The sequence below is a fragment of the Doryrhamphus excisus genome, chromosome 16 (genome assembly GCF_030265055.1).
Source record: "Doryrhamphus excisus isolate RoL2022-K1 chromosome 16, RoL_Dexc_1.0, whole genome shotgun sequence".
In the NCBI taxonomy this organism is placed as follows: Eukaryota; Metazoa; Chordata; class Actinopteri; order Syngnathiformes; family Syngnathidae; genus Doryrhamphus; species Doryrhamphus excisus.
Window position 1 is genome coordinate 11,044,611 of NC_080481.1, and position 19,031 is coordinate 11,063,641.

General features: G+C 40.7%; 3 protein-coding genes across 6 annotated transcripts in view; 1 reads left to right on the forward strand and 2 right to left on the reverse strand.

Moving 5' to 3' along the window:
- Positions 1-153: 153 nt before the first annotated feature.
- tnnc1b (troponin C type 1b (slow)) lies at positions 154-4,565 on the reverse strand. The gene is made up of 6 exons (XM_058051288.1): positions 4,454-4,565; positions 3,832-3,862; positions 2,438-2,584; positions 2,215-2,329; positions 1,962-2,098; positions 154-519 (listed from the first exon to the last, which is right to left on the reverse strand). Exons 1-6 carry the CDS (start codon positions 4,475-4,477, stop codon positions 488-490), a joined length of 486 nt encoding a protein of 161 aa, XP_057907271.1. The 5' UTR covers positions 4,478-4,565; the 3' UTR covers positions 154-487.
- A 3,247-nt stretch (positions 4,566-7,812) lies between these two features.
- On the forward strand, positions 7,813-13,287 carry dedd (death effector domain containing). Of its 2 annotated transcripts, none has more exons than XM_058051179.1 (5): positions 7,813-7,949; positions 8,915-9,532; positions 11,006-11,110; positions 11,312-11,416; positions 12,191-13,287. In XM_058051179.1, exons 2-5 carry the CDS (start codon positions 8,986-8,988, stop codon positions 12,592-12,594), a joined length of 1,161 nt encoding a protein of 386 aa, XP_057907162.1. In that variant the 5' UTR covers positions 7,813-7,949; positions 8,915-8,985; the 3' UTR covers positions 12,595-13,287. The 2 variants fall into 2 exon arrangements, with proteins under 2 accessions (XP_057907162.1, XP_057907161.1); XM_058051178.1 differs by having other exon boundaries at positions 7,822-7,972.
- Positions 13,288-13,674: 387 nt separating this feature from the next.
- Positions 13,675-19,031, reverse strand: part of LOC131104218 (paired box protein Pax-7-like) — a 38,319-nt gene continuing 32,962 nt past the window's right edge. For 2 of the 3 annotated variants that reach the window (XM_058051177.1, XM_058051176.1), the window contains one exon: positions 13,676-15,684. In XM_058051177.1, coding sequence (XP_057907160.1) covers positions 15,569-15,684 — 116 coding nt within the window. In that variant the 3' untranslated portion in view covers positions 13,676-15,568. Of the gene's footprint in view, positions 15,685-19,031 lie in introns of all 3 variants that reach the window. The other variant, XM_058051175.1, reaches the window with a different exon arrangement.

Sequence of the window (19,031 nt, forward strand, 5' to 3'; positions counted from 1 at the left end):
TTATAACATCTAAAAAGGGAAGTGTGGGTTAGGGTCCACACAAACTTGCAAGTCACAAAGTAGTGTACAAAAATATGGAAATAAAAAGGCTTGCTATAGAGTCCAGCTCATCTCACCATGAGGTAACAAGCAATAAAAGAGTCATAACTTTTATTTCGGATGAGACTGTATTTACGGTAATTAGTGCAAGCTACACAGTCATTTCATGAATGTTGATGAGATGTTTGGGAACCCTTTAATCGCACCTTTTGTAGCAGGGCTACAATTCCATTACACAAAGAGTTCAGAAAATTATTTAAAAATTGTGTTCACGGATTGTGAATTTGTCAAATATTGGATCCTTGCTGTGGTTGTGTTAAGAAAACATGAGTGGGAGTTTGGGTGCCTGTTGGAGATATGCATGGCAGAGGCATACAGTATTTTAAGGACTTAATGCAGCAGGCTGAAGACGGTCATTCAGTATTTGTGTGGCCTCCATCACAAGCCTTTACTCCACACCTTTCATGAACTCCAGGAACTCTGTGAACAGAGAGAACACGGGAAATCAAACACTTCATTTCACATTGGTGTGTAATTACTGTACAGTTAAAATAAAGCATTAGTAACTACAAACGACTGTTCACTTTAAAGCTTTTTGTTCAATATCAATTTTAATACAAAAATTTACACAATTGTGCTCCAAAAAGTCACTTTAAGAATATGTAACAGTAACACAATTAAGCCAAACGTTAATAAAAAAAATGAAAAACAATTAGCGACTAACACTCAAAATTACAAGTGCGCCTGAACGCCTCGTAGTGCAAGGAGACAGCGGCAAGTTGGTCCTTGCTCTCTAGTTTGAGGCCCCCGCCTTGATATGAAAGTTTAATGTTAGTGCGGCCCGCACAAGTTTGATATGGATGCTGTATGGTATCATGTACCCAGAAAAAATTATTACGTTTGATTAATGTTCATGTTAAAGGTTAAATAACTGTTAATAGTTATCCTCCCTATCCGTGTGGAAGTGGTAAGTTTTTGGCTATTTAAGTTTAAAGGAAATAACTTGAAGGCTACCGTTTAGGTCGCTAGGTCTCTAGTTTGCGAGTTAGCATGTGTCTCAAGACCCTGCAGTTGCGCAATATATTGTAAATAAAAAGAGTATAAATGTGACTATAGTCGCGTTTTTTCATGTCTACAGGGCTCTAATAATGCTTTGTTCATTTTAATCTGAAAAAAAAAATTGTCTACCCACCAACTATATGTGGTTTCTTACGTTTTTATTATTTGCCGTTTTATTATTATTATTATATTTATTTATTTATTTATTTATTACTGATTGATTGATTTTCTTTATTCTTGATTTGTTTATTTATTTTTCATCTTATTTTGTGTAGAAAAATAAAAAGTAAGATATTTGAGAACAGTGGAATGTTTTATCAGAGCTTTTCTTGTAGAAAATTGGAACCAAAGCAAAGTTTTTTTAATTTTTTGTTTTTAATAAATGCGTTTTGGGTTTTTTTGGAAAACCTGATGCGGCCCAGTCTCACCCAGACCCGAGCTCCAGTGGCCCCCAAGTAAATTGAGTTTGAGACCCCTGTTTTAGATACTATTAAGAAGGGGGATCACAACAGGATCCAAACGAGCAAACTGCGGTTGGTGCTGCTCAAACTTTTTCTAAAATGGTGCATTCAGGTGCATCACATAACTCTCAGAACACAAAGCACAAGTTGCATTCAGGGATACTTGTAAATCACATCAAACAGTAGGTGATATTTACAAAACCAACCTTTTGCATAGGTGTGCCTTAGGCTGGCCACAATAAAAGGCCACGGTAAAATCCAGTTTTACATGTCCAGTGATTATGATGGCGAAGCAAGAACTCGGATGTTTTCAACTTCCGGGGAATAGATTTTTTTAGATTTCTGACTTTTGAATACAATTTTTGGAAAAGGTCCAAAAAAAGCATACATTAAATACTGTACCGTCATAATCTATTTTGCCGTCATTGTTTTTGTCTCCATCTTTCATCAGCTCCTCGATGTCGTCTTCAGTGATGGATTCTCCAGTGGACTCCAGCATGGACTTCAGCTCCTCCAGGTCTATGTAGCCATCTCCATTCCTTAACAGAACATAAACAAGTCATATCAGTAACTTTTAATCCCAGATGAGCTACGCTGAGCCAAACCGGCTATGGTATTCGTATTTCCTGTTTGTTAAGATCATTTGAAAACATACTTATCAAACATGCGGAAAAGTTCTGCCAACTCCTCTTCTGATTTTCCTTTGCTCTCCTCCTTCATGCAGCGGACCATCATCACCAAGAACTCATCAAAATCCACTGTACCACTGCCTGTGATAGACGTATTAAATTTAATTTTCCCATCATCCCAAGAAACTGCACTATCATGCAAATACTTTATGTACTATTTGCACTACTGTATATACATTGTGTACATACCATCTTCATCCACCTCATCAATCATCTCCTGCAGTTCTTCAGGGGTGGGATTTTGCCCCAGCATCCTCATCACCTTCCCCAACTCCTTGGTGCTGATGCAGCCATCCTCTGCATCTTGGATGAAGATGTCGAAGGCAGCTTTGAATTCTGGAAGAAGGGGACTGATAAGTAGGTGGCAAATAATTAAGATGATTTTTTTTTGTGCAGGAAGAAGTTTTGTTGTGTGATTTGGGAGCTTTGCATGTTCTCCTATTGTCCACAAACAATTTTTATTAACTCAAAGTTTTTACTGCAATAGTCAGAGGGTGCAGGGAGCCACTTTGGGCCTCAGGCCAATAAAAAAAAAAAATCAGCCAAGACCCACAAATATCCCCCAGGCCGCACTTTGGACACCCATTCATGTCAGTGGACTGTGTCCTGTGATTGACAGAAAATATTGAATAATTGTCCTAGCATCCGCAAGGCGGTCTAGTGGTTAGCGTGCAGACCTCACAGCTAGGAGACCTAAGTTCAATCCCACCCTCGGCCATCTCTGTATGGAGTTTGCATGTGTGGGTTTTCTCCGGGTACTCCGGTTTCCTCCCACATTCCAAAAACATCCAAATTGTCCAAAGGTGTGAATGTGAGTGTGAATGGTTGTTTGTCTATATGTGCCCTGTGATTGGCTGGCGACCAGTCCAGGGTGTACCCCACCTCTCGCCCGAAGACAGCTGGGATAGGCTCCAGCACCCCCTGCGACACTTGTGAGGATAAGCGGTAGAAAATGAATGAATGAATGAATAATCAGAGGGTGCAGGATCATCAGCCAAGACCCACAAATATCCCCCAGGCCGCACTTTGGGCACCCATTCATGTCAGTGGACTGTGTCCTGTGATTGACAGAAAATATTGAATAATTGTCCTAGCATCCACAAGGCGGTCGAGTGGTTAACGTGCAGACCTCACAGCTAGGAGACCTAAGTTCAATCCCACCCTCGGCCATCTCTGTGTGGAGTTTGCATGTTGCATGCGTGGGTTTTCTCCACATTCCAAAAACATGCTAGGTTAAATTGTCCATAGGTATGAATGTGAGTGTGAATGGTTGTTTGTCTATATGTGCCCTGTGATTGGCTGGCGACCAGTCCAGGGTGGACCCCGCCTCTCGCCCGAAGACAGCTGTGATAGGCTCCAGCACCCCCGCGACCGTTGTGAGGTTAAGCAGTGGAAAATGAATGAATGAATGAATGTCCTAGCATCCATTATTCTGGCTACTTACTGTTGACACATGCTGTACGCATGCATATGTCTGTCATATGATTGTGGATTTTTTTTTTAATTATCCCATTTAGTAGGTATGTGTAGTGATTTTAAACCCACTACTTGTGTACTCCAATGAAAAAATGTTAGTTGCTTACCATTCTTTTGCTCCTCCGTCAAGTTTTCAACCTAAAGGGAAGAATAATGCAGAACAAAGATCAGCCGTACCGCTACACAATAGACGTTAAGCATTATGAGTGATACTGTATATCACGTAGCTGTCGCCACTTACTATTCCTGTTGTTGGGTGAGTGTGCTGGATTGATTGTTATGGAGTTATGTGTACGTGTATGTATGTCCAAGGGTTAGGAGCGCCATCAGCTGTTCCTTTTATATCTATTGTTGCACTGGGGGGTTTAACCCTGGCTGCCATTTATGTGGTGGCACATATTATGAGGGAACATAGCAGAGCAATATTTCTGCAGAAACATCATTACGATTTATTCATCTGTAAATCAAATACAGGCACTGCTGCAGTGTCATAAATGTATAGTATGTAAATGTATATATAAGTATCTCTAACTAATCCAGTATGTGTACTTTTTAACCTATGGCTGTCCACTGACTTGACATTGAAAGGGCCAAACGGTCACAATGGCTCCATGCACTGTACACATAAGATATACATATACACATACACATACACATTCACTTCAATGCATGCATCACAGGTTTGACTCTCAATGTGAAGTATTCACAGTATTACCAGTGTGTACTTACGGCTGCTTTATATACGTCATCCATTGCTGCTGGTCCTTGCTGCTGCCTCTGACAAAATGCAGGACTGGTGCAGCCTTCAGCGCTTGGACTCCAGGACTATGGCATTAAAAAAAGCGTATGAGCCATCCCACAAAACTGAAGAGTGTGGGGGGGAGGGGCTGATTGACAGAAACAGAGAGTAAAATAAGGGCCCTATAAATAGGAAACAAAAGAAGCCACCTATCAAAAGGGGGACATTGCAGCCTTGGTGGATTTACATACTGCCTTTGGGTTTGGCTGACATGGTTTTAAGGATCATATTTACATACTATGACTGCAAGGTCCAAGAGAGAAAATAATATTGTATCTAGGTAATGTCAAACTAGGGTAGGGGGAGATTCCAACTTCATGACTGTTACTATATAAATGTTGAAATTTGAAACTGCTAAAATAGTTTGGAAGTTTAAACTTAATACATCCTTTTTCTATTACTCGTCCCCTTTAGGGTCACAGGTGAGAAGGAGCCTATCCCAGTGACTTTCACAGGACACATTCATTCATTCATTTTCTACCGTTTTTTCCTCACGAGGGTCGCAGGGGTGCTGGAGCCTATCCCAGCTGTCTTCGGGCGAGAGGCGGGGTACACCCTGGACTGGTCGCCAGCCAATCACAGGACAAACAACCATTCACACTCACATTCATACCTATGGACAATTTGGAGTCGTTAATTAACCTAGCATGTTTTTGGAATGTGGGAGGAAACCAGAGTACCCGGAGAAAACCCACGCATGCACGGGGAGAACATGCAAACTCCACACAGAGATGGCCGAGGGTGGAATTGAACCCTGGTCTCCTCGCTGTGAGGTCTGCGCGCTAACCACTCGGCCGCCGTGCCGCCCAGGACACATTCATTCATTCATTCATTTTCTACCGCTTTTTCCTCACGAGGGTCACAGGGGGGGCTGGAGCCTATCCCAGCTGTCTTCGGGCGAGAGGCGGGGTACACCTTGGACTGGTCGCCAGCCAATCACAGGGCACATACAGACAAACAACCATTCACACTCACATTCATACCTATGGTTAATTGAATGTTGGCAATTAACCAGAGTACCAGAGTACCCGGAGAAAACCACACTCCACTCCACACAGAGATGGCCGAGGGTGGAATGAACCCAGGTCTCTTAGCTGTGAGGTCTGCGTGCTAACCACTCGTCCGCTGTGCCGCCCAGGACACATTCATACTCACATAATTTAGAGCAGGGGTTTCAAGGTATCTTTTGTGGCCCCTGACTTGACATCCAAGTTTAGTGAGGCCCAAGCACCCTTTATGACACTGTAAGCTCTATTGAGTAACGACCCCCTGCCGTTTCCGAGGTGTTTACAAGCTCATTTGGCTGCTGTTTGCCCAAATACCACAAAGAGGAACTTCCTGTAAAGAAGCTCAAGTGCCTATGCTCACCATTTCTAGCATTTATAACAACACTCGGTCCTAGGAAACTCCCTTAATTTTCAATCAATAAAGGAATTAAAATTGTAATTCACCTCAATCCCCAGTGAGTGGAGCAACTGTGCTTTTTATCCACTTGCATCAACACATGGACACACTTACTACTGAAATCACTCTAGTGGATTCACTTTTCATCCAGTGAATAGCATAATTAGTGAGATTTTTTTAAATGAGAAATTAATTAATCATGATCTGTAGTTAATTTAGATAGATAGATAGACTCCCTTTATTGTCATTGCACAAAACACAGTAGTGAAATTGCCAACGAAATGTCGTTGCCTGGCTCCCATATAATAACAGACACAAAAGAAGATAAGTAATAATAAATAATAATAATAATAATAATAATAATAATAATAATGTGGAGAATAAATAGATAGAATAGACACCAAATGTGAACAACATAATGTAAAGTGCAGCGTGAACAGTAAATTGCCCAAATAATTTAAATAATTTAAATAAATATTAATGTAAGTAAGGTAGAGGGACTTATTTTATATAATTAATCTGTTTTTTTATCTTCCCCTAAAAATTGTGAGTGAAGCCCTCACTTTGTAATAATTTCATTTAAATTCATTACTTATTGTGGTGGAACAATATCATAATAATAACCCCCCAAAAATGGACTTTTAAAGGCATTTATTGTTTTTAATAGACTCAAACAAATGCATGCCATTTACATTCCATTGTATTTGAGACTAGTCCCAAGTCCCATTCATTGGACCGACAACTCTCACATGCTCCTCCATTTTTATGTCTCCTCTCCGCTACTCACCGCGCCCTCCCAACTGCAATGCACCTATGAGGTGATGCTAAACAAGCCCAAAGACAATGACAGCCAATCAATGTTCACTTCAGAGAGTGACTGTTATATATATGACAAATTTTCTTAGTTGTCATCCTGTATATTATTAATATGTCCAAATGCTGGCATTAAAAATAGATCCACAGATGCAGAGAGCTATTTTAAATGTGTCATGTCCTTGACTGGAAATAGTAGTCCTCTGACAGTAGGGTGTAGTAATGTAATCTACATTTAGCCCTGTTTTCGGTGGAAGGATGGTAATGGTTTTATAAATAGTTTAGTCCCATTACACAATTCATGTTCTGCACTGGTGTTGCATGGGCAGCCCTGTGTCAGCTGAGATATAGGCTCCAGTTCCATCAAGCAATAGAAAATGGATGGATGGATGGTATAAGCTAATGTTATCAATGCATTTTTCCAAACTACTTCATTATGAAAATGATTTATATACTTGTTATTGATAGTCTTAGATCTTTTGAACCTATGCATTTAGGACTCAGGGGGAATGCGGCGGAAAGAAAGGTAATTACACCCTTAAAGGTAAAATATTCCTTAATAATTTCTAATATAGAGTCATATTAGGTACCTGAAAATGTGGTTATTTAAATAAAAAAAATCTTCATAGTAACCATTAATAATATTTGTTTAAAAATTTCAGTAATATAATCATTAAAAGCGACAGCTTTTTTTTGTTCTTGATACTGATATTCTCCTGATGTCCAATAGATGGCAGTAATCTTCTTTGAAACTATTTGTTGACAGCCAATTGAATCTGAGGAATGAGAATAGGGGGCATAAAGAGATAAGTAGTAATAAAAAAAAACATTTTTTAAAGCAAAATTAACCATTCTGAAGCACTCTTCACGTTCCAAAGCCTTAAAGCTCGTCACAACTTTAAATAGTGCAACAATTGATTTTTAATGTTTACTTTGATTTGGTTTTACTGGTGTATATAAAATAATTGATTTACAAATTATAATGTGTTATTCTTGACATATCTTTTTTTCGATATTGTAGGCCTTTTGTTTTTGTGAATGTCAATAAAGTTGTATTACTCAAAGAAGAGGCGGAGGATGAGAGCAAAGAATGCAAAGGCTAGGGAGGAAATGAACGTACTGTAAACAGGAAGTACTTTCATTTTATCCTAAAGTCCAGGTGGTGTCTGCTGAAGGGCCTAAAAAGCAGCGAACCAAGCTTCATTCCTGGTAAATAGGCGCTGTACCACAAAGTAAGAGTCTTGCAACGTTTATAATTATTCATCATTATGTAGTAACTCAAAAAGCATTCCTCTGTCCACGAAGAAACCTCGCAAGATGACGTGTCTCGCTAGTTTAGCGTTAGCCGTGTCGGTGTATTTACGGTGTTATAACTCCCTTCGAGCTGCAAAGATTGTTAAATATAATGTTTAGTCAAAGAGGCGAACACAATGCATTCCGGCTATCCACTTGACGTTAAATAACTATTGGTTAGCTTAGTAGCAACGGCTATGTTAGCTTGGGTCCGCAACAAACCAACACGCAGGTCACCAGCATGACCAATAAATGCACGATTTAGTATTTTATTCCACTTATTCCACTTTAAAGTGTCTTTTCCGTGAGGTCAGTTGTTGAATGTTTGTTACATAAAAGCAACTATACTACAACTTTTTTGCGAACTATATTGTTAGGCCAATTCTGTTAATTGTCTCGGTACCGGCAATAACACGTATGCATGCTTTACGTTGTGTTATAAAGGTTCTACTAACTGAAAATGTCTTCAGCATTAGGCGAAGGACGTTGGGTGGGTGATGTCGTTGTTGTATGTAGTGATGATTGATTTGATGATTACAGATTATTTAAAAAAATCATATTCAACTGTAATCTGAAAATAAACTGCTAAACCCCCCGTAGCCTTTTACTGGTCTCTTAGTTCAACTCCTGAATCAAAAAACTTTTGCACAACATTCTGATTCAATGTGGGGGAAACAATAAAGAGGCTAATACCACTACATTTGTTGTGTTTATTGGTCCAAAGTCCATTACATTAGGGCCCAAACCTCCATTACCATCACAAGCGTTTAAATACAGCAAACGCAAATGTGAACAGGTGATTATTGTAATACGACTGGTACTGTTGTGTATTCTCAAGTGATAATGTGTGTAAAATAAATGTGTATGTGTTCCACTCCTAGTCATAAGGTGGAGCAGAAGACAGCAGGAGTTGCCGTTTTTGACCTCTTCCCTGTACTATTTGGTCCCTGAGATGACATCACAGCAGCCTCAACTCCACGGTGGGGCTCTTCATCACCAGGTTGCCCACAATGACTCAGCACAGCAAGCCCAGCCTCATTTTCAGGCTCATCCACTTGACTCAAACCAGAGCAGCGCCACGGCTGGCCGTACGGACAACAGAGCTCTTCCACGCCGGCCGGGATGTTCCAATTTGGCGACAACTAGTGGAGTTTCTGCCTGTTTTGTGAACTCCAACATATCCAGAGGATCAAGGAGTTTTGAGCCTTGGCCTGAGGAGGCGGTGGACAGGTCACATGGTTTGAACTCTCTACACCGCATGTTTGACATAGTTGGAGCCCAACTCACACATCGGGACGTTAGAGTACTGTCTTTTTTGTTTGTGGATGTGATTGATGAGTATGAGCGTGGCGGCATCCGGAGTGGAAGGGATTTCTTGTTGGCCCTGGAGCGCCAGGGTCGCTGTGACGAGACCAACTTTCAACACGTGCTCCAGCTTCTGAGGATTATCACTCGCCATGACCTGTTGCCTTATGTCACGCTTAAGAAACGCCAGGCCGGTGAGTGTACTTTAGTGGTCTTATTTCACAAATAATGTTGAATGTTGATGTCTTTGTGTAATCTCACTGTGGCATTGGGGGGTGCTAAGTCACATAAACGTATTGATTTATAGGTGTTTGTTCCACTTCATGCAGCTTTAGACGTAAGAATGTGCTAGGGATGAGTGTAATAGTACAGGGAAACCACGATACAGTCCGTGCCAAGGTCATGTTTATTTTATTTTTAGTACAGTTTCTTACAGTGCAGTCGTGCAAAGAACTCTTCTCATCGCTACTGATGAGGGAGGTAAAGCGATCAAAAACAGATGATCCGCACCTTGACGTCATGGCCACTATGCGTGGGTTCCAGCAGGCACTGTAGCTGAAGAAATCCACAGCCGCAGCCAACACATATGGGTGGAGCCGTGCAGCTGTTGTTGCCTATACTCTCTGATATACATTTTGTTCTATGCTCACATTACGTCTAAGGGGGGGCTTTTTGCTAGCCTGGGGAGACACCCGCGTGCACACACAAGCAAAATGTATTGCAAAAGCGCATAAAGGTGCTTTGTCCTAAATAGCACACAGTTTTACTGCAACCCTAGTAAGTGTGCCTTAGAACACGCACAGGCGCTTTAAATACATATTCATTGTGCATCTAATATCACACTATTGTGATGAGATGGTGCCTTATAATTACATAATCTACCGCTTTTTCCTCACGAGGGTTCCGGGGGCTGCTGGAGCCTATCCCAGCTGTCCTCGGGCGAGAGGCGGGGTACACCCTGGACTGGTCGCCAGCCAATCACAGTGCACATATAGACAAACAACCATTCACACTCACATTCATACCTATGGACAATTTGGAGTTGCCAATTAACCTAGCATATTTTTGGAATGTGGGAGGAAACCGGAGTACCCGGAGAAAACCCACGCATGCACGGGGAGAACATGCAAACTCCACACAGTGATGGCCGAGGGTGGAATTGAACACAGGTCTCCTAGCTGTGAGGTCTGCGCGCTAACCACTCGACCGCCGTGCCGCCCTGGTCATCAATTAATGATTTAAATATGTAAATATCGGCTGATTTCGGCCTGTGAAATGTGAATATTTTTTAATTCCCTTACTCATCCATGAAAGCAGACCTATTATATTTGTGTTTTAACCAAAATAATACATTCACATACATCAGCTTTGACTTTTGAAAGAAAAATCCTTGGATCGGTTAAACTTTTACTTTGGCTTCTTGGGTCAGGTATCCTATATGCCTAAAAGCTTATGCACTGTCTAAACTAGAGACCACTGGTGGAATGGTAATGGTGGAAAAGAAGCTGAAGAGGGCAGTAGTGACAGATGTAGCAACCCCATGTCGTTCAGTGGTGGAAGCTGGGATTACATTGCTTTATCCCTTCCTTCAATATGACATATTCAGCTTGTATAAATGTAAATATTATAGTGTAGTGAAACTATTATCAACACCAGTTGTTTGTCAGTGTGCCCAGATCCTGTTGACAAGTACCTGGAAGAGACATCGGTGCGCTACATTTCACCTAGAGGAGCCATGAAGAGCAGGGATAGTGCGCCTCACAGAATGGCAGGTAGGTCTCCGTGTCCACGCACCGCAAGGTTCTGTTTCCATCATCCTCCGAAGAAAAAGAAGCGATTGTGATCTGTTAGAGACATATTTGTTAAGATAAGACATGCCTTTATTAGTCCCACAAGGGGCCATTCTAGATTTCAGATGGGTTGGTTTGGTTGTTGTCACAGCCCCCAGTTAGGTCTTTGTTCTGTCCCATCAGGACCCTATGTTGGCCCATCCCGGGTGAAACCAGCTCCTCCTGCACCTAACGGCATGTGGAAGAGAAGCCAGTCTTCGTCCGACTTCAGAGAGAAGCAAACTTGTGGTATGACGGATCTTTTTGTCATTTTAGAAGATGTACAGTTGGTCCCATAGGACATACAGTAGACCTGATCTGTTCCAGGATCAAACCGTAGCTATTGTAAGGCCTTCTGGGCCTGCCAGGAGGTAGGCCGTGTGTGGAATAAATTAAAACAGACCGTTTTGGAAATACATCTGGAATAGGTGCAGATTCCATAAGTTGTAGAAAGTGTTCTATGCGCGTTATTGTGTGTAGCTGCTCTGTAGGAGTCCACAACTCAATACAAAGGGCCAAAAATGAGTATAATAGGTCCCCTTCAACTGTACAAGGTTTTAAGTCACTTCATGATGTGGTGTTGGTGTCCATGGAAGTGAGGAGAAGGCAGCTGACTTCACGCACTATGCTTTTAAACATTCTAATTGTTGCACAACCATTCGGATTTGAAAGCATCGTCTTGTGCGATGTCACAGGACACATCAGCAGATATCATGAGGCTTCAGATTTTTATATGGCATTGTTGAGACTCGACCACAGGACGATGCAAGGGATGGAGAAGTGAGGAGAAAGGATGAAAACCATAGAAGTAGAACTACACATACAGTAGCTACATGTAGCATCGGGTCTGGCTACTCAGCAGAATACAATCAATTGATAAAATAATATATGTTTGTATTTGTACAGTGCAAATGGACTGGCAAATGTTATGTGCAATATTGTCCAAAAACCTCGGTCAAATTTTGGTGAAAATTTGAAGAATTGTAACTTACCTTGTAACCTTACCATGCTCATCTTCTTCAGATATCCGCTTGCGTGTTCGCGCCGAATACTGCCAGCACGACTCGGCCCTCCAGGGCAACATCTTTTCCAACAAACAAGAAGCGGTGGAGCGACAGTTTGAGCGCTTCAACCAGGCCAACACCATCCTCAAATCTCGTGACTTGGGCTCCATCATCTGTGACATCAAGTTCTCTGAGCTCACCTACCTGGATGCTTTCTGGAGAGACTACATCAACGGATCATTGTTAGAGGCCCTGAAGGGAGTTTTCATCACAGATTCTCTTAAGCAGGCTGTAGGCCACGAGGCGATAAAACTGTTGGTCAACGTGGATGAGGAGGATTACCAGGCGGGCCGACGCAGACTTCTTTGTAATTTAGTGACAAGTGGAGATCCTCCCGGAGGTAGTAAAGTCTGTGTGTCTTAGACATTATCCCAAAGCGGAAGGAATAAAACTGTGCCTCCCCATGGGGAATAGATTTGAGATGAGGACGTTGCACATGAGATGCTTGTCTGAAATGTGTGTATGTGTCTGGAAGTGAAGAAAATGTCCAACAATCCCATTGATTCCTTTAGAGCAATGGCTGGAGGATAGTTGGCACCCCGACGTATAGCATGCAAGGTGACGGGGGACTTCGCCAGCGAGAAGAAGTACAGTAAGTGATGCAAACACTTTAACATTCAATTTAATAGGAATGGGTTCATTTTCTTTGAAAGAAGGAAAATGCATTGTGGTTTTATTCCCGCACAGAAAAAAAGGCTCAATGCTGTCAACTTTTTGCTTTTTTTTTTTTTAGATAATTTATTTTTCCAGCTCATATTGGTTGTATTAACCCATTAAGAGCGTGTTTTTGTATGTTCTGTAAAGCACCCATTTTAGTAGCCCCTCAACCCCGCCCCCTTGTTTCCTGTGTGTTTTTATCGCACCTCATCTGTTTATGACCATGTTGTAGTGGATCGTATTTGGCCACTGACCTGTCAATGTCCTTTTTAGATCTTTTATCCTACATAGCAGTCATTCATGACCAGTGTTTTAAATGCATAGAGCCTCGTTTCCAGTAGGACAAAGGATAAGGCCCTTGTTATTAATGCTTGTGATGCAATACAAACAATTGTCAAAGATTCCTTGATCTAATTTGCCATCTAAAATCATTGGACCAGTGCATTAGTCCGCCAAGGTATTTAGTTGGACAGTGGTCCGTTAACCTTTTATGTTTTCCAGTTGAATAAAGTTATTTGATATTATTTGTCATTAGAGTCAAATAGATTCAAAGTTCATTCAAATTGGACTGAAACTAGTAGTGGAAGTGAACATGGTTTCATTAAAATCACAGAATTTTGACAAAGGCATGTGCAGTCATTGGGAATCACCCAAAAGATGGATGCACATGACGGCAAAAGAAAATGTGATGTGCAGCGCTAGAAGGCAGGAGACCCCCATCAGTCTTCATTGAGGGAAATATTTAATGTACCGTATTGAATGAGGTTACGTTTTCCCCGTAGTACCGTGTGTGTGACTATTGTTTCAATTCAGGACAAAAAGATAGGAAAATTCCAAGGACCCGAAAAATACAGATGTGGTGACAACTGACCAGGGGGGCCCAGTGTCATTTCTTTTGTTATTTAATTATCTCATAACAAAAGTAGTGATAATCATTGTGGAGACATATACACACATGAATGCATTTAGTGAAATTCAGTTTTTATTAAATAATCAAAGCCAAGTGTAATTAAAGTGTACAAAACGTCATTCATTGCTGTTCAAGAAAAAGCATGTATTTCCAAAAACACTAAAAATATTTTGCCAGGGCTTTATATAGATAAAATATGAACATACATGCTTTTTGTTGGACAGTGACATGACATAATGAAACAACATCAGGATGAATTAAAAAAAAAAAAAACACAGATGAGATGATTTATCCATCCTAATCCTCATTTATATGACTCTTTGTTCCTTGGCCTGAATAGAAACACTGCAATAGTGTCGTATGTTTGGCTCAAATGACAACATTTGATGAATCTTATTTAAAACACCTGACTTTTCTTGTCAAGTTGACAATATGTTACAAAGATATACAATTTTTCTTACATTAATCAGAGAGTTGTATGAAAATGGAACGGTCTGAAAAAAAAGATGTGTTTGTATCACACTTGCAATCATAGTTGTCATGTTTGTTATGAGATGACGATAATTAACATGTTAACATAATATAAATGATGATGATAATTATGATGATAATTATGTCATCATAAACATGATAACATGTTTATAAAACATGCATAACCGACACCACATTCATTTGCACTTTTAGTGGCAGTTTCCAAATTCCAGTTTTGTTAAACTAATTCATTTGAAGGATAAAAATAAACCAACCTATTCAGTGAATAAATTAAAATATGATTGAAAACATACTTCATTTTTAAATGATTCCATTGAGCATCTTAATAATAATTCCCCTCAATACAGGTGATTCTCAGTTTATTGTGTTTATTTGTGGTTATGAACACACGCTCCTAAGAATGGATTCAATGTTCTCGCTGGAGAACATGAACTTTTTGCACCATGACCATCATTCAGGATAAAGATTATTTTATTTTAGATGGTTAGGCCTGCTTAACTACAAGATAAATTTTGCCGGTCTCTATATATTGACGTTCATGCGTGTTAGCTTTCTCCACTCTATCTCCCTCAAACAGGCTGGATGACAAGAGGGTTCACTATGGATGTTTCCCTCAACACCTGGGCGTGTTGGTTTTATAGCAGAATGAGCAGTGTGAGCGAACGCTCCAGTCAGTCATTCAGTCTCTTTGTCCCAGTGGGTTTAGGTGGCGTTACACGTGAGAGAGTGCACTACTTGCTAGCTGTGTGAGTCGTGTGCCAAGCGCTCTAATAATTTATTTATTAATTTCTAATAAATTTATTGCCTGTTGTGAAAATCTATTTTCGCCCGTTTGCGCATCAACAAAGGCATGGATTAGTCTCTCAATCTTTTTTTATGTGTTAAAAAACTCATTATTGCTCAGTTCTGAGTCCATTATTACTCCAAGATTTCTAACCTGTTGCTTAGGTTTCAGAGAAAAAGTCTCTTGAGAAATTACAGTTTATTGCTTTTGATACGGTGTACTTGCATTATTATACCATGAATTATCAATACATTAATGAAAAATAGTCTCAAAATAATGTTGACAAACTAGGAAAATAATCAGTCTAAGTTTGTTATCGTGACAGGCCTACGTAGAGGTCATGGATTCCATGCGCTGTTACAAGGAGCTATGGAAGTAACCTGAGGACCACCTGTATCCGAATATCACGGTAAATGACTGTGAAATTGTGTAATGCATGGTAGCGGTGGGAGGTGTATGTTGTCCTGTTCACTCTGTGCGGTCACTGAGTAGTACTAATACGCCTGACCAGTCTCCACTTGCAGCAGTCCCAAAACACCTGAGTGGTCGGAGAGCTTCATCCTGCGCTGGCTGGACAGGCCCACGTTCTTGGTCAGGCAGTTCATAGCCGCTGGGGGGGGGACAAGAGTAGGCAGGGAGTTGAATACTATTCACGACGAAAAATGACTTCATTGGAATTCAGTTGGTCATGCAGACTGATTTTTTGACATGAAGTTGTTAACATCAGAAGTGTAGTACATCAACGGTGATTCTGTGAGCCCAGTAAAGAGGTTGGATTCTCAAAACAATATGGATTCAAAAGAGCATCACAAAAACGCCTCCTCGAAAAGACCTCACACACGTGTGATTAGGACCAAATATAAATATAAGGCATTCGGAAGACACAGTCAAACCCGTAATGATGTATGTAATGTTATTTTATGCCTTGAGTGCTTGAAAAATGTTAAAAGGTTTTAAACTCTTCTGCACTGTGTGTATGCTTCTGGCCCCGCCTCCACCCACTGAGACAAAAGCTGTATGATTGGCCAAAAGGGCTCACTCCGTTCATGCTGTTGTTCTAGGTGATGAAACCAATGCACAAAATGAACGTGGCAATATATTGAGGCCGGCAAAATTATTTATAATGGTCCCATTCTCGTGCCCACAAGACTTTAAAAAATAAATAAAATATCTGTGAAGTTTTAATATAGATATCTTATGGCACCCCTACTAACTATGACAATATTCCAATCATAAATAAGGAATCCTACTTGGCGGAAATTCACTTATCACTGTCTGGTCTGGAACCGATTACCCCAAGTAAAAAAGGGATCACGTTATGGCTAAAACGACACATCTCGCTGCACTTTTATCACCACAACTTCAACGTTTTGGGTTTGACATAAATGACATCAAAGCATGAGTCATTTGATATTCTAGTTCATTTTACTGTACCATGTTTAGCCTAATATACAGTGAAGAAAATAAGTATTTGAACACCCTGCTATTTTGCTATTTCTCCCACTTAGAAATCATGGAGGGGTCTGAAATTTTCATCGTAGGTGCATGTCCACTGTGAGAGAGATAAACTAAAAAGAAAAATCCAGAAATCACAATGCATGATTTTTTAACAATTTATTTGTGTGATACAGCTGCAAATAAGTATTTGAACACCTGAGAAAATGAATGTTAATATTTGGTACAGTAGCCTTTGTTTGCTATTACAGAGGTCAAACGTTTCCTGTAGTTTTTCACCAGGTTTGCACACACTGCAGGAGGGATCTTGGCCCACTCCTCCACACAGATCTTCTCTAGATCAGTCAGGTTTCTGGGCTGTCGCTGAGAAACACGGAGTTTGAGCTCCCTCCAAAGATTTTCGATTGGGTTCAGGTCTGGAGACTGGCTGGGCCATGCTAGAACCTTGATATGCTTCTTACGGAGCCACTCCTTGGTTTTCCTGGCTGTGTGCTTCGGGTCGTTGTCGTGTTGGAAGACCCAGCCACGACCCATCTTCAATGCTCTGACAGAGGGAAGGAGGTTGTTCCCCAAAATCTCACAATACACGGCCCCAGTCATCCTCTCTTTAATGCAGTGCACTCGTCCTGTCCCATGTGCAGAAAAACACCCCCAAAGCATGATGCTACCACCCCCATGCTTCACAGTAGGGATGGTGTTCTTCGGATTGTACTCTTCATTCTTCTTCCTCCAAACACGCTTATTGGAATTATGACCAAAAAGTTCTATTTTGGTCTCATCTGACCATAAAACTTTCTCCCATGACTCCTCTGTATCATCCAAATGGTCATATGCAAACTTAAGACGGGCCTTGACATGTGCTGGTTTAAGCAGGGGAACCTTTCGTGCCATGCATGATTTCACATCATGACGTCTTAGTGTATTACCTACAGTAACCTTGGAAACGGTGGTCCCAGCTCTTTTCAGGTCATTGACCAAGTCGTGTCGTGTAGTTCTGGGCTGATTCCTCACCTTTCTTAGAATCATTGAGACCCCACGAGGTGATATCTTGCATGGGGCTCCACTCCGATTGAGATTGACCGTCATGTTTAGCTTCTTCCATTTTCTAATGATAGCTCCAACAGTGGACCTTTTTTCACCAAGCTGCTTGGTAATTGCTCCGTAGCCCTTTCCAGCCTTGTGGAGGTGTACAATTTTGTCTCTGGTGTCTTTGGACAGCTCTTTGGTCTTCGCCATGTTACAAGTTAAAGTCTTACTGATTGTATGGGGTGGACAGGTGTCTTTATGCAGCTAACGACCTCAAACAGGTGCATCTGATTCAGGATGATACATGGAGTGCAGGTGGACTTCTAATGGGCAGACTAACAGGTCTTTCAGGGTCAGAATTCTAGATGATACACAGGTGTTCAAATACTTATTTGCAGCTGTATCACACAAATAAATTGTTAAAAAATCATGCATTGTGATTTCTGGATTTTTCTTTTTAGTTTATCTCTCTCACAGTGGACATGCACCTACGATGAAAATTTCAGACCCCTCCATGATTTCTAAGTGGGAGAAATAGCAAAATAGCAGGGTGTTCAAATACTTATTTTCTTCACTGTATTAGCTAAAAACAACTAGCTAAACAACTTAATTATTATTTGTTTGCGTCAAGCCTTTTTCAGGACGTCCGAAAAAAAGCCTCCTGAAAGTTGAGACGTAACCAACCAGACGTGGAAGCTGTAAGTTTAATTAATCATTTTCTTTTTCTTCAACAAACCTAGCATATGTTAGCATTGTGGAAGCTGTAAGTTAAATTAATCACTTTGTTTTTCTTCAACAAACCTAGGCTAACCTAGCATAAGTTAGCATTGTGGCTCACATAGTTTGTATCCTTCTGTCCCACTACTTAGTGTATTGTTGTATGTGTTATATGGCATTTATTACGTTGGCCAAGTGCAGCGTTACATTGTACAGTGCAGTATATGTTAAGAAAAAGCCTAAATAGAGTTTATTGGTAGTGACTTATGAATCGATACCGAAATAGCAATTTCACCGAAACCCGTAGTGGTGTGTCTGTCATGAACGAACGGGTCAAAATGACTAGTTCTTTTTTGTGAACGGAATGAACACACCACTCGTCGTCACGTGTTGTTGTGCTGTTGAGTCGGTATGAACGTGAACATGAGTGAACGGACTGACTCAACACGGCTGACCGAAATGAACAAAATATTTTTACTGAATGATTCGGTTCACTGAAATGAACGGTTTCTTTACGCTTGATGCACGCGTCAAACGACATATACATGAATACAGACACACAAAGAATGTTCTCAGTCAGGCTTATTAAAATAATATTATATACAGGAGAAGAAGACAGCACAATGACGTGAAGACAAGAGGAGAAAATTGACATGAGGAAGAATAATATGAAAGTTAACACTTGTTTGTTTGGAGTGTAAATGAGTCGGAGTTGTTGTCGAGTTGTCTTATTTTGATGTCTGTGAGCGATAGGAAGAC